General features: G+C 45.2%; 1 protein-coding gene across 1 annotated transcript in view; it reads left to right on the top strand.

Annotated features, from left to right (window-relative positions):
- Positions 1-12,017, top strand: part of LOC119329760 (LEAF RUST 10 DISEASE-RESISTANCE LOCUS RECEPTOR-LIKE PROTEIN KINASE-like 2.5) — a 41,631-nt gene extending 29,614 nt beyond the window's left edge. Inside the window, exons 2-4 of the mRNA XM_037602855.1 lie at positions 8,022-8,718; positions 9,364-9,399; positions 10,948-12,017. Of these exons, the coding sequence (XP_037458752.1) occupies positions 8,022-8,718; positions 9,364-9,399; positions 10,948-12,017 (1,803 nt within the window). The remainder of the gene's footprint in view (positions 1-8,021; positions 8,719-9,363; positions 9,400-10,947) is intronic.
- The last annotated feature ends 3,809 nt before the right edge of the window (positions 12,018-15,826 follow it).

A 15,826-nucleotide genomic window follows, 5' to 3' on the forward strand; every position in this document is an offset into this window, starting at 1 on the left:
CAACAACAACAACAACAACAACAACAACAACAACAACAACAACAACAACCTATATATAATTCTTTACCTCCGGACCATTCCGGAACCTCTCGTGACGTCCGGGATCTCATCCGGGACTCCGAACAATATTCGGGTTACTGCATATTCATATCTTCACAACCCCAGCGTCACCGAACCTTAAGTGTGTAGACCCTACGGGTTCGGGAGACAAGCAGACATGACCGAGACGACTCTCCGGTCAATAACCAACAACGAGAACTGGATACCCATGTTGGCTCCCACATGCTCCATGATGATCTCATCGGATGAACCACGTTGTCGAGGATTCAATCAACCCCGTACGCAATTCCCTTTGTCAATCGATATGTTACTTGCCCGAGATTCGATCGTCGGTATCCCAATACCTCGTTCAATCTCGTTACCGGCAAGTCACTTTACTCGTACCGTAATGCATGATCCCGTGACCAGACACTTGGTCACTTTGAGCTCATTATGATGATGCATTACCGAGTGGGCCCAGTGATACCTCTCCGTCATACGGAGTGATAAATCCCAGTCTTGATCCGTGTCAACCCAACAGACACTTTCGGAGATACCCGTAGTCTACCTTTATAGTCACCCAGTTACGTTGTGACGTTTGGTATACCCAAAGCACTCCTACGGTATCCGGGAGTTACACGATCTCATGGTCTAAGGAAAAGATACTTGACATTGTAAAACTCTAGCAAACGAACTATACGATCTTGTGCTATGTTTAGGATTGGGTCTTGTCCATCACATCATTCTCCTAATGATGTGATCTCGTTATCAATGACATCTAATGTCCATAGCCAGGAAACCATGACTATCTGTTGATCAACGAGCTAGTCAACTAGAGGCTTACTAGGGACATGTTGCTGTCTATTATTCACACATGTATTACGATTTACGGATAACACAATTATAGCATGAATAAAGACAATTATCATGAATAAGGAAATATAATAATAACGCTTTTATTATTGCCTCTAGGGCATATTTCCAACAGTCTCCCACTTGCACTAGAGTCAATAATCTAGTTACATTGTGATGAATCGAACACCCATGGAATTCTGGTGTTGATCATGTTTTGCTCTAGGGAGAGGTTTAGTCAACGGATCTGCTACATTCAGGTCCGTATGTACTTTACAAATCTCTATGTCTCCATCTTGAACATTTTCACGAATGGAGTTGAAGCGACGCTTGATGTGCCTTGTCTTCTTGTGAAACCTGGGCTCCTTGGCAAGTGCAATAGCTCCAGTGTTGTCACAAAAGAGTTTGATTGGCCCCGACGCATTGGGTAAGACTCCCAGGTCGGTGATGAACTCCTTCACCCATATTGCTTCATGTGCTGCCTCCGAGGCTGCCATGTACTCCGCTTCACATGTAGATCCCGCCACGACGCTCTGCTTGCAACTGCACCAGCTTACTGCCCCACCATTCAAAATATACACGTATTCGGTTTGTGACTTAGAGTCATCCAGATCTGTGTCGAAGCTAGCGTCGACGTAACCCTTTACGACGAGCTCTTCGTCACCTCCATAAACGAGAAACATTTCCTTAGTCCTTTTCAGGTACTTCAGGATATTCTTGACCGCTGTCCAGTGTTCCTTGCCGGGATTACTTTGGTACCTTCCTACCAAACTTACGGCAAGGTTTACATCAGGTCTGGTACACAGCATGGCATACATAATAGAACCTATGGCTGATGCATAGGGGATGACGCTCATCTCTTCTATATCTTCTGCCGTGGTCGGACATTGAGCTGAGCTCAATTTCACACCTTGTAACACAGGCAAGAACCCCTTCTTAGATTGATCCATATTGAACTTCTTCAATATCTTATCAAGGTATGTGCTTTGTGAAAGACCTATGAGGCGTCTCGATCTATCTCTATAGATTTTGATGCCTAATATATAAGCAGCTTCTCCAAGGTCCTTCATTGAAAAACTTTTATTCAAGTAGGCCTTGATGTTGTCCAAGAGTTCTATATCATTTCCCATCAATAGTATGTCACCTACATATAATATGAGAAATGCTACAGAGCTCCCACTCACTTTCTTGTAAACGCATGCTTCTCCATGAGTCTGCGTAAACCCAAACGCTTTGATCATCTCATCAAAGCGAATGTTCCAACTCCGAGATGCTTGCAGCAGCCCATAAATCGAGCGTTGGAGCTTGCACACCTTGTCAGCATTCTTAGGATCGACAAAACCTTCCGGCTGCATCATATACAATTCTTCCTTAAGGAAACCATTAAGGAATGCCGTTTTGACGTCCATTTGCCAAATTTCATAATCATAAAATGCGGCAATTGCTAACATGATTCGGACGGACTTCAGCTTCGCTACCGGTGAGAAAGTCTCATCGTAGTCAACCCCTTGAACTTGTCGATAACCCTTAGCGACAAGTCGAGCTTTATAGATGGTCACATTACCATCCGCGTCTGTCTTCTTCTTAAAGATCCATTTATTTTCTATGGCTCGCCGTTCAATGGGCAAGTCAGTCAAAGTCCATACTTCGTTTTCATACATGGATCCTATCTCGGATTTCATGGCTTCCAGCCATTTGTCGGAATCCGGGCCCGCCATCGCTTCTTCATAGTTCGAAGGTTCACCGTTGTCTAACAACATGATTTCCAAGACAGGGTTGCCGTACCACTCTGGTGCGGAACATGTCCTTCTGGACCTTCGAATTTCAGTAGGAGCTTTATTAGAAGTATCTTGATCATCATCATTAACCTCCTCTCTAGTCGGTGCTGGCACCTCAGGAACATTTTCTTGAGTTGCGCCATTTTCCGGTTCAAGAGGTAATACTTCATTTAGCTCTACTTTCCTCCCACTTACTTCTTTTGAGAGAAACTCTTTCTCGAGAAAGGACCCATTCTTGGCAACAAAGATCTTGCCCTCGGATCTGAGGTAGAAGGTGTACCCAATAGTTTCTTTTGGGTATCCTATGAAGACGCATTTTTCCGACTTGGGTTCGAGCTTTTCAGGTTGAAGTTTCTTGACATAAGCATCGCATCCCCAAACTTTTAGAAACGACAGCTTAGGTTTCTTCCCAAACCATAATTCATACGGTGTCGTCTCAACGGATTTCGACGGAGCCCTATTTAAAGTGAATGCGGCAGTCTCTAAAGCATAGCCCCAAAAAGATAGCGGTAAATCAGTAAGAGACATCATAGATCGCACCATATCTAATAGAGTGCGATTACGACGTTCGGACACACCGTTACGCTGAGGTGTTCCAGGCGGCGTGAGTTGTGAAACTATTCCACATTTTCTTAAATGTGTGCCAAACTCGTGACTCAAGTATTCTCCTCCACGATCTGATCGCAGAAAGTTGATTTTTCCTGTCACGTTGATTCTCAACCTCACTCTGAAATTCCTTGAACTTTTCAAAGGTTTCAGACTTGTGTTTCATTAAGTAGATATACCCATATCTACTTAAATCATCAGTGAGCGTGAGAACGTAACGATAGCCACCGCGAGCCTCAACACTCATTGGACCGCACACATCAGTATGTATGATTTCCAATAAGTTGGTTGCTCACTCCATTGTTCTTGAGAATGGAGTCTTGGTCATCTTACCCATGAGGCATGGTTCGCACGTGTCAAATGATTCATAATCAAGAGACTCTAAAAGTCCATCTGCATGGAGCTTCTTCATGCGTTTGACACCTATGTGACCAAGGCGGCAGTGCCACAAGTATGTGGGACTATCATTACCAACTTTACATCTTTTGGTACTCACATTATGAACATGTGTAGCATCACGTTCGAGATTCATAAAGAATAAACCATTCACCATAGGAGCATGACCATAAAACATATCTCTCATATAAATAGAACAACCATTATTCTCGGATTTAAATGAGTAGCCATCTCGAATTAAACGAGATCCCGATACAATGTTCATGCTCAAAGCTGGCACTAAATAACAATTATTAAGGTTTAAAACTAATCCCGAAGGTAGATATAGAGGTAGCGTGCCGACGGCGATCACATTGACCTTGGAACCATTCCCGATGCGCATCGTCACCTCGTCCTTTGCCAGTTTCCGCTTATTCCGCAGCCCCTGCTTTGAGTTACAAATGTGAGCAACTGCACAGGTATCAAATACCCAGGAGCTACTACGGGCACTAGTAAGGTACACATCAATTACATGTGTATCACATATACCTTTTGTTTTGCCGGCCTTCTTGTCTGCTAAGTATTTAGGGCAGTTCCGCTTCCAGTGACCGCTTCCCTTGCAATAAAAGCACTCAGTCTCGGGCTTGGGTCCATTCTTTGGCTTCTTCCCGGCAGCTTGCTTGCCGGGCGCGGCAACCTCCTTGCCGTCCTTCTTGAAGTTCTTTTTACCCTTTCCTTTCTTGAACTTAGTGGTTTTATTGACCATCAACACTTGATGTTCCTTCTTGACTTCTACCTCCGCTGATTTCAGCATAGAGAACAACTCAGGAATGGTCTTTTGCATCCCCTGCATGTTGAAGTTCATCACAAAGCTCTTGTAGCTTGGTGGAAGCGACTGGAGGATTCTGTCAATGACCGCATCATCCGGGAGATTAACTCCCAGCTGAGACAAGCGGTTATGTAACCCAGACATAGTGAGTATGTGCTCACTGACAGAACTATTTTCCTCCATCTTACAGCTGAAGAACTTATCGGAGACTTCATATCTCTCGATCCGGGCATGAGCTTGAAAAACCATTTTCAGCTCTTCGAACATCTCATATGCTCCATGTCTCTCAAAACGCTTTTGAAGCCCCGGCTCTAAGCTGTAAAGCATGCCGCACTGAACAAGGGAGTAGTCGTCAACACGTGTCTGCCAAGCGTTCATAACGTCTTGGTTCTGTGGGACGGGAGGATCACCCAGCGGTGCTTGTAGGACATAATCTTTCTTGGCAGCTATGAGGATGATCCTCAGGTTCCGGACCCAGTCCGTATAGTTGCTGCCATCGTCTTTCAGCTTGGTTTTCTCTAGGAACGCGTTGAAGTTGAGGACTACGTTGGCCATTTGATCTACAAGACATATTGTAAAATATTTTAGACTAAGTTCATGATAATTAAGTTCATCTAATCAAATTATTAATGAACTCCCACTTAGATTAGACATCCCTCTAGTCATCTAAGTATTACATGATCCGAGTTAACTAGGCCGTGTCCGATCATCACGTGAGACGGACTAATCAACATCGGTGAACATCTTCATGTTGATCGTATCTTCTATACGACTCATGCTCCACCTTTCGGTCTTCTGTGTTCCGAGGCCATGTCTGTACATGCTAGGCTCGTCAAGTCAACCTAAGTGTTTGCATGTGTAAATCTGTCTTACACCCGTTGTATGTGAACGTCTGAATAAAACACCCGATCATCACGTGGTGTTTTGATACAGCGAACTGTCGGAACGGTGCACAGTTAGGGGGAACACTTCTTGAAATTAGTATGAGGGATCATCTTATTTACTACCGTCGTTCTAAGTAAACAAGATGCAAAATATGATAAACATCACATGCATTCAAATAATAAACGTGACATGATATGGCCAATATCACATAGCTCCTTTGATCTCCATCTTGGGGCTCCATGATCATCTTGTCACCGGCTTGACACCATGATCTCCATCATCATGATCTCCATCATCGTGTCTCCATGAAGTTGCTTGCCAACTATTACTTCTACTACTATGGCTAACGCGTTTAGCAATAAAGTAAAGTAATTTACATGGCGTTTCTCAATGACACGCAGGTCATATAAAAGAATAAAGACAATTCCTATGGCTCCTGCCGGTTGTCATACTCATCGACATGCAAGTCGTGATTCCTATTACAATAGCATGAACATCTCATATATCACATATAGATCATTCATCATTCATCACAACTTTGGCCATATCATATCACAAACCACTTGCTGCAAAAACAAGTTAGACGTCCTCTAATTGATGTTTGCAAGTTTTACGTGGCTGAATTAGGGTTCTAGCAAGAACGTCTTCTTACCTACGTTAAAGCCACAACGTGATTTGTCAACTTCTATTTACCCTTCATAAGGACCCTGTTCATCGAATCCGCTCCAACTAAAGTGGGAGAGACAGACACCCGCCAGCCACCTTATGCAACTAGTGCATGTTAGTCGGTGGAACCGGTCTCACGTAAGCGTACGTGTAAGGTTGGTCCGGGCCGCTTCATCCCACAATGCCGTTGAAGCAAGAAAAGACTAGTAGCGGCAAGAAAGTTGACAAATCTACGCCCACAACATATTGTGTTCTACTCGCGCAAGAAGAACTACGCATAGACCTAGCTCATGATGCCACTGTTGGGGAACGTTGCAGAAAACAAAAATTTTCCTACTCGTTTCACCAAGATCCATCTAGGAGTTCATCTAGCAACGAGTCATCAGATGCATCTACATACCTTTGTAGATCGCGTGCGGAAGCGTTCAAAGAACGGTGATGACGTAGTCGTACACGACGTGATCCAAATCACCGATGACCAAGCGCCGAACGGACGGCACCTCCGCGTTCAACACACGTACGGGACGAGAGACGTCTCCTCCTTCTTGATCCAGCAAGGGGGAGGAGAGGTTGATGAAGATCCAGCAGCACGACGGCGTGGTGGTGGATGCAGGGCGTCACAGTAGCAGGGCTTCGCCTATACTACGAGAGAGAGACGTAACGGGGAGAGAGGGAGGCGCCAAAGCTCAGGTATGAAGTCCCTCCTCTCCCTCACTATATATAGGGGTGCCAAGGGGGGGGGCGCCGGCCCTAGTAGATGGCATCTACTAGGGGGGGCGGCGGCCTAGGGTGGGGGGCTTGCCCCCCAAGGCAAGGGGCGCCCCCTCTAGGGTTTCCCCTCAACCCTAGCCGCATGGGCCCTAGGGGGGTGGCGCCCCAGCCCACTATGGGCTGGGTTTCCTCCCACTTCAGCCCATGGGGCCCCCCGGGATAGGTGGCCCCACCCGGTGGACCCCCGGGACCCTTCCGGTGGTCCCGGTACAATACCGGTGACCCCGAAACTTGTCCCGATGGCCGAAATAGCACTTCCTATATATAATTCTTTACCTCCGGACCATTCCGAAACCTCTCGTGACGTCCGGGATCTCATCCGGGACTCCGAACAATATTCGGGTTACTGCATATTCATATCTTCACAACCCCAGCGTCACCGAACCTTAAGTGTGTAGACCCTACAGGTTCGGGAGACAAGCAGACATGACCGAGACGACTCTCCGGTCAATAACCAACAGCGAGATCTGGATACCCATGTTGGCTCCCACATGCTCCACGATGATCTCATCGGATGAACCACGGTGTCGAGGATTCAATCAACCCCGTACGCAATTCCCTTTGTCAATCGATATGTTACTTGCCCGAGATTCGATCGTCGGTATCCCAATACCTCGTTCAATCTCGTTACCGGCAAGTCACTTTACTCGTACCGTAATGCATGATCCCGTGACCAGACACTTGGTCACTTTGAGCTCATTATGATGATGCATTACCGAGTGGGCCCAGTGATACCTCTCCGTCATACGGAGTGACAAATCCCAGTCTTGATCCGTGTCAACCCAACAGACACTTTCGGAGATACCCGTAGTCTACCTTTATAGTCACCCAGTTACGTTGTGACGTTTGGTATACCCAAAGCACTCCTACGGTATCCGGGAGTTACACGATCTCATGGTCTAAGGAAAAGATACTTGACATTGTAAAACTCTAGCAAACGAACTATACGATCTTGTGCTATGTTTAGGATTGGGTCTTGTCCATCACATCATTCTCCTAATGATGTGATCTCGTTATCAATGACATCTAATGTCCATAGCCAGGAAACCATGACTATCTGTTGATCAACGAGCTAGTCAACTAGAGGCTTACTAGGGACATGTTGGTGTCTGTTATTCACACATATATTACGATTTACGGATAACACAATTATAGCATGAATAAAGACAATTATCATGAACAAGGAAATATAATAATAACGCTTTTATTATTGCCTCTAGGGCATATTTCCAACACTAGAGCTCCTCCTCGGCACCCTCCGCCATAACGCCTCCTCGTCGCCGTCCCTGTTCGCCAAAGGATCCCTCGGTGCCGCGCCGGACACTGCCTGGGCCCTGATTCTCTGCCGAGGCGACGTCAGCGCCAGGATGTGCTACGAGTGCATCACCTGGGCTGGTCACGAGGCGGCCACAGCCTGCAACCGCAGCAGGGACGTGGCCCTCTGCTACGACCAGTGCTATGTCCGCCTAGCCGACCACAACTTCTTGGACCCCAACGGCAACTCCGGCGTGGTATTGTCCGTGAGCGCTCTAGGTATCACCAACGGGGACGTCGTCGGCTATGACTGGGCCGTCACCGACCTGTTCAGCTCCACGGTGGAATATGCGGTGGACAACTCCTCCAGGATGTTCGCCATGGGGTATTCGGCAGGGACCGAGCCGGGGTTCCACGCGATCTACAAGGCGGCGCAGTGCGCGGCGGACCTGTCGCGGCCGCAGTGCCGAAACTGCCTACAAGGCCTCATGGGCATGTGGCGGACCACGTTCCTGCGGAACACGCGGGGCGCGAGGCTGGCTGGTCCGAGCTGCACCTTGAGGTCCGAACTATTCCAGTTCTTCAATGACAGAGATTCCAGGTTCCCGTCCAACACCGGATCCTCCGGGCCCGTGGCCGTGGGACCAGCAGCTAGTACGAGAGGTCAGTTGATTTGAATTTCCTTGTAAAAAGATTCCACTTATCTTTTTATGTTTATTAGGTACCACAGGCAAATAATGGAGGTCTTTCATTTCGTAAAATAGGTTATTTACAATTTCTCCCTCTTGCCTTCCGCGTGTTGGACACATGATTTCTTCTCAACACCACCATCAACGGCTGCTAATATGAGTTGTCAAAAGCCCGCGCATACCCCAATTTCCATGTCCAACAACCATAGTAGCCATTTCATGATAACTAATTCCATTCAAAACCATGCGACGGCATGATATACATACAACTACTACTACAACTACACAACTGAGAGTCCTCGCCGGGCATGCTGAGGAAGTTGGTGCCAAACCTGTATTTTTTTTGCCAAACCTGTATTCGATCAAAAGAAAGTCACATATGTAGTCCATGTTCTATGTTCTTCATATCTTGGAATTTATTTATTTTTTCCATACATATTTCATTCGCAAAATATCGAAGATCCATAAACTACGCCTATCTCTTTCTTTTGAAAAAAAAACAACCAATGTACTCCATCTGTTCCTAAATATAAGACGTTTAGGCAGCTCAATTTGAGCGGAGGGAGTAGTATTATTGGACAATTGAGGTTTTACTCATAAATGTTATGTCATATTCTAGGTACCAGGAGGGCCGTCACAAAGATTATGATAATAGGTATGCTAAAACTTTCACCATCTTTTCACAAACAAAGGATTTAAATACCAGTAGTCCACTAATAGTGTTTTTCTATGGTGAAATAGTAAATTGAAAATTTATCATGCCTATAATCATTAAAACTTGATTCTAAATTTAAAGTTAAGACAAACAGCTCTCAGTTTGTGCATAAGGGCATCTCCAAAGAAGACCCTCAAACCTCCGGTATATGTCGAGATTATAATGTCTGGGCAACTTTTGCATCCAATGGGGACCCCTTGTTCCGCGGAGCGGTCTAGACGTCTGTTTTCTCGTAAACTAGAAGGAAGTTGTGTGTGTGTGGTTGGGGAGGGGGGGGGGCGCTATGCGGGAGCTTGGACATCCACTTTACCAACAAAAAACAACCACGTGGTCCTCCTCTCTTTTCCTTTTTGGAGGAAAGGCCATCATGTCTACCTTTATTAACTTAAAAAACAGTTACATTGTTTACTAGTTGGCAAATTAAGAACCCAGGAGGCTCATTAGTCCAACCATCATCACACTTATTACGAAAACTGAAATTAGCTAGCTCATGTGCTACAGAATTTGCATCACGAAAACAATGCTTGAAGATGACCTTTCCTACTAACGTTGCCAAAATCTATGCATTCTGCAAAAATCGCCGCTGCTAGATCCCACCATTGGTTCCGTCCTTGGCAATAATTCACCACGGCGAGAGAATCAGACTCTGCTTCAATCCTACTAAAGCCAATAACATTTGCCAAAACTAGACCGTCACGCATAGCCATTGCTTCCACTGTCATCACATCCTCTGCGTTCTGAATAAATTTGCATTGTGCTGCTAAAAGCGCCCCTTCTCATCTCTCAAGACAGCCCCTGTCACACCTGACCCTTCTTCGGCTTGGAACGTGGTCCTCCTCTCTTTTCTCTCTCTCCCTTTCCCCTCTCTCCTTTCAACCGGACACCACACACACATATTCACCAAAAGCAGCCACCTGCAAAGTTGAGACAAGCGGCTCTCGGTCTGTGCATAAGGGCATCTCCAAAGAAGACCCTCAAAGCTCTGGTATATGTCTAGATTATAATTTCCAGTCAAATTTTGTCAACCAATGAGGACCACTTGGTCCATGGAGCGGTCCAGACGTCTATAACTGTGTGTATGTGTGGTTGGGGGGGGGCTATGTGGTCCTCTCTTTTTCTCTCTCTCCCCTCTCTCCTCCCAACACCACACACACATATTCACTAAAAGCAAGCACATGCACAATCCCTCCTCTCCTCTCTCCTCCGAGCCGGACAAACGGGGATTTTTGTGATTAAGGGTTGGATGGCTCCCGCGTCACTCTCCGTGGACTAGTCCCCACCGTTCCGCGGACAGATACGGTGTCCGATTTAGAGGTCAGACTTAGAGATGCCCTAATGCAAGAATTTATGGAATTTAGCTTGTTAATACTTTTGCCACCACACAACGTCGCATAAACAGAAATTTAAACTACTGATGATCTTGGAAACTTAATTACTATACTATAGCCTCTAGTTTACAAAAGGAACTAACATATGCTTTCTTCTCAGTTTTGACATCATCAGCTGCGACCTTGCTATTCTCGTGTATTTATGTGCTGATATGTCATAGAAAAGGAAGAAGACTATGGTTTCTCCTTTGCAAGAAGACTGGTGGAAACAATGAAAATAATTACGAGGCCATGATTGCATCGTATGGATCCCTAGCTCCAAAACGATACACATACTCAGAAGTAATGAAGATAACATCCTCTCGCAGCAATGAGCTTGGAAAAGGTGGTTATGGTGTGGTTTTCAAAGGAACCCTAATTGATGGCCGTCTAGTACCAGTGAAATTCTTGCATGAATGCAAAGGAAACGGGGGCGAGTTTGTGAATGAGGTTATGAGCATTGGCAGGACTTCTCATGTTAATGTTGTTAGCTTGTTTGGGTTCTGTTTGGAGGGATCAAAACGAGCTCTTATATATGAGTACATGTCCAACAATTCCTTGGATAAGTTCATTTACTCAGAGGACCCCAAGGAAATTTTAGGATGGGATAAGCTCTATGCAATAGCAATCGGGATTGCTCGTGGCCTCGAATACTTGCACCATAGTTGTAATACACGCATCATACATTTCGACATCAAGCCACAAAATATCCTTCTAGACAAGGATTTTAGCCCCAAAATTGCTGATTTTGGTCTAGCTAAATTGTGTCATACAAAAGAAAGCAATGTTGCAATGACCGGTGCTAGAGGAACAATTGGATTCATCGCTCCAGAAGTTCACTCTCGAACCTTCGGAGTGGTTTCAACCAAGTCAGATGTTTATAGTTATGGAATGATGCTGTTGGAGATGGTCGGAGGAAGGAGAAACGTAAAATCATTTGTTGCAAAGTCTAGTGAAAAGTATTTCCCAGATTGGATTTATGATCATTTTGCTCAGGACGAAGGTTTGCAAGCATGTGATATAACAAGTGAAACTGCGGAGGTAGCAAGAAAAATGACCTTAGTGGGATTGTGGTGCATACAAGTATTACCTATATATCGCCCTACTATAACAAGAGTTCTTGAAATGTTCGAGAGAAACTTAGATGAGCTGGACATGCCACCAAAGCAAAACTTCGGTGAACTAGTGTGAGATATTTCTCTCATATTATTGTTTTGTTGTTTTTCTTTGAAAGTATTATTTAGCACTGACTTGATCTACTCACTTATCTCTTATTCCAGTGAAATTTCAGCTCACAATATGGATGTACAAAGTGCAAGCTCCACCAGTACAAGATCCGAGAGGACAAGCCCTGTGACTTCAAAAACCCTGCAATGGCTGGCAACTCTTTGAGCAGATAAGGCACGTGAATCCAAAAAAAACATCCTACAATGGTTTCCAACTCTTTGAGAAGGTGACCTATATAAGACAAGAGCAATCGCATGCCCACGTGGACAAGTTACCGTCCCAAAAAGGGAATACAATTAGTTATGAGTTTTGTCTTCCAAAGATCCAACTGCTAGAACAATTGGATATTCAAGACTATAAAAACGATTTATGGTCTAAGTATGGCGCATAAAGCGTATCAGTGTATAAACATTGCGACAATACATTTCAATTGGCTACAAGAAAATTAATCGTGGAAGCGGAACACACAAACTTAGTTGGTCCTCTGCTTGCTAGGTGGCATCCACTGAAGCAAATAGCGCCACGTGTTCCGTTCACACCTGCACGGCCTCACTCGCGGTCAATGCTAAATTTTGATTTGTCGTTATGGCTAGGAAAATTAATTCTTCCGCATATTGTTTTGAGCCTGAAGCCTCTCCTTAATTCCGTGGATTGGAGTAAATGTAAGGTTGGGGTGGAGCCACACACACAACACAACTCTCCATTTGGGTGGCAGCCACATCACAACTCACAAGCTTCGAAGCTTAGTCTTTTTTGGAGTTAAACATGAATAGTATGCAACGTGTCCGGCTCCGTGTACGTTACACGAGTCCGTGTTGGCTTCAAAGTCATTACCGAGTAGAATTGCTGGTAGACATAGGTTAGCTACTAGTATATATACTTGACTACCCCTGTAAACTTTCTAAAACCGTGAGCTGAATCAATATATACAAGGCTCGATACGAGCCTTTGGCAATCAGCCAATCTTCACGTGTGCGTACGTGTGTGTTTAGTTTCGGGCGTGATTCAATCCAGCGATTGATTCAGCTATTGTATACGTGCGTGCTTGTGTAGGAGATTTGTGTACGTGTGCAACTCGCCGGGCTAAGTAGCTAGCTGTGCTAGCTTTGATCGATCGGGACGGATCGAGCCAGCTTAGGGCAGGAACCAAGTCAGTCAGTGTCGCTTCGCTTCGTCATAGTTCGTATCACCGTTGCCGAAAAGTACTCGGCGTCGGGACTGGGCCAACAATCTTGTCGTCAATAAAGATAAAGCTAAACATATATGCCACCCCAAAAGACAAAGTAGGTACAGCCGTTACCTATATCCATCCGCTTGGTGAAACTAACATGATACCACCCAAATGGAGAGTCGACCAGGATATAGGTTTTTAAATATAGTTATATCTTGACCTTGACGACGCAGCCGTCGACTACTTTCCAACGGTGTGCTCGCACAAGCAAGAGGCGGCTGATTCCTTCCGGCCCCAATCGAGCGTATACACAGGACGCATACTTACACAATTAGCAGCGCCTTGGATTGATACTGTGAACACAAATACTCTTCGCGAAACAAAAAAAAAACTGGGAACACAAATACAAGAAGAAGAAAAAAGTTGAAAAAATGGATATGCTGTAGTAGTAGTAGTACATGCTAGCAGGAAGTCCAGGCCATTTTCCATAGCAGGCAGTAGTAACAAATGCAAAACCATCGTATATGTTTAGTCAAGCATTGTACAGATACATTGTTTAGCTACCCATGCACTCACCTAACAGAGCAGCATCACTTCCTGCTAGCATATGTCCAGCAATTTTAACATGGTCCCTCTTAGCCCCTCTTTTCACATTAGACCTTATATAATGGGAGGTGCTTAGAGAAATAAACCAGACTTTTTTTAAGCACCGATGCTTATTTGTACAAGATAGACGCTTAACTAAGCGTCTCTCCTGTAGAAATAGGCACCGATGCTTCAGAAAAACCCGGTTTATTTTTCTAAGCACCTTCCATTGTACAAAGCCTAAGAGGTAAGATGATAAGAGCTATTCCCACTATTTAATGAAATCAACGGCTTAGATATTTTATACACTTTTACCTCTCATGGGAAAAGAGTAGCTAAGAGGGACCACGTTAAATAATCTCGCATCCATATGTCGTACATGAACCATGAAGAAGTAGAAGTACTTCTTTCTGTGTAACAACTTAAACACGGAATAATTAATCTATATTTGCTTATACGCATCTAAACATTCTCAATCTGTGGCCCATTTTTCGTTTTTTTATATTCCTACAAATCTGAAGTAGAAGTAATTTCTAGGAGTAGAAATCAACAAGGACTAGTAATTTTACGAGAAGAAATCAATAAGGTTTGGAAGCTTACCTTCTGGGGAGATTTCTTGACTTTCCCAAATTTCTGTTCATCAAACCCTTGTATCAATGAAGGGGCTTGAGGGCGGAGATGGGGAGGCGGAGGAGGGTGGATTCACCAGCCGAGGGCGGTCCATTGGTTCTGGAGGGCTGGAGAGAGAGAGAGAGAGAGAGAGAGAGAGAGAGAGAGAGGAGCGGCGACTATGTTTCACATGCCTTTCCCTTAGGTCTAGGCGGATGTTTCGTTTTCCGTGAAATAGATGGAAAGTTTGCCTTCGCTAATGAAAGTGTACCCCTCTTTCCTTTTTCACGAGAAACGAAATATGTATGATTCCCTGTAAAATTCCTTTATCCTAAACAGGGCCTTTACATGCATGCTACTAGTTATGATACTGTCATTGCGGGCAGCCTAATATCCACCGTCCTCACTTCTGATGTAGTATATGCATGCATAGGGAAGGGTTTTTTGGCCGACATATTTTGTATTAGTCAGGGAACGCGAAGAAGTTGAGAACAATGAACTGCGTATAATATAATAAGAATTGCAGACATAACCAAAAACTCCACAACTAAAAGAGATAAAAATTCAACACCGAAATATCTTGGCAGAAAAAGTACACTAATTTGATCGCTAATAATTATAATCCCAATCGATCTAACATATATATATGACTACTATAGTGTTTGACATGGGAAAAATATCTAAGGACTCCGCGAGGGGGAAGGGGAGTGTTTTTCTCTCTTGCGCCGGGAAAGAAGAAAAGAACAAAATGCGGGTGCGCCAGTGTACCGTAGCACACAAAAAGGATACGGGAAACGAGTATTTCATTAATCTCATTGGAGAAACAAAATTATAAGATCCAGTAAACAAAAAGTGCGCTCCGTGGCCTACTAGCGCGGCCAGCCTGACTGTGGCGATTGCGGTCTCCTGGTTCTTGGGGCCTCGGAAAGCTCCCGGTTAATTACTCCCGTGGGTTGCTTCGCGGGATACCTCCGATTAAGCCGTGTGGTCGTCTTCGCTTCACGTTCTCCATGCATGATGACAGTGGTGTGTGTGGGCGGCGACAAAGTCCGTGTCCTCGTCGGTACACGCGCCGCAAGTAGCGTGGCCTTTGCGGTGGCCACGCCCGCCCTCGCCGTCGTGCCTTGTCGGTCTTGGCGGCATTGGAGTACATCTTAGACTTCTCGACGACCGGTTACTTCATCGGGGTGTTCAAGGGGCTACGCTTTGCGGGAGTAATAGTTTGGAGAGACCGGCGTCAGTATAAAAAGACTGACGCGCGCTCACATTGGCGTGGCCGAGGTGGTTGGCACCTCGTCTCGGCTAGACGCCAAGTATTTGGCGGTCCGCCAAGGCAAACGTGCCGCCTCACGGGGCCGTGGAAGGTGGCGTCGTGGAGGCCGCGTCGCCTTGGGCTGGTGCTGCATGA

Source organism: Triticum dicoccoides, chromosome 7A, assembly GCF_002162155.2.
Source record: "Triticum dicoccoides isolate Atlit2015 ecotype Zavitan chromosome 7A, WEW_v2.0, whole genome shotgun sequence".
Classification (NCBI taxonomy): Eukaryota; Viridiplantae; Streptophyta; class Magnoliopsida; order Poales; family Poaceae; genus Triticum; species Triticum dicoccoides.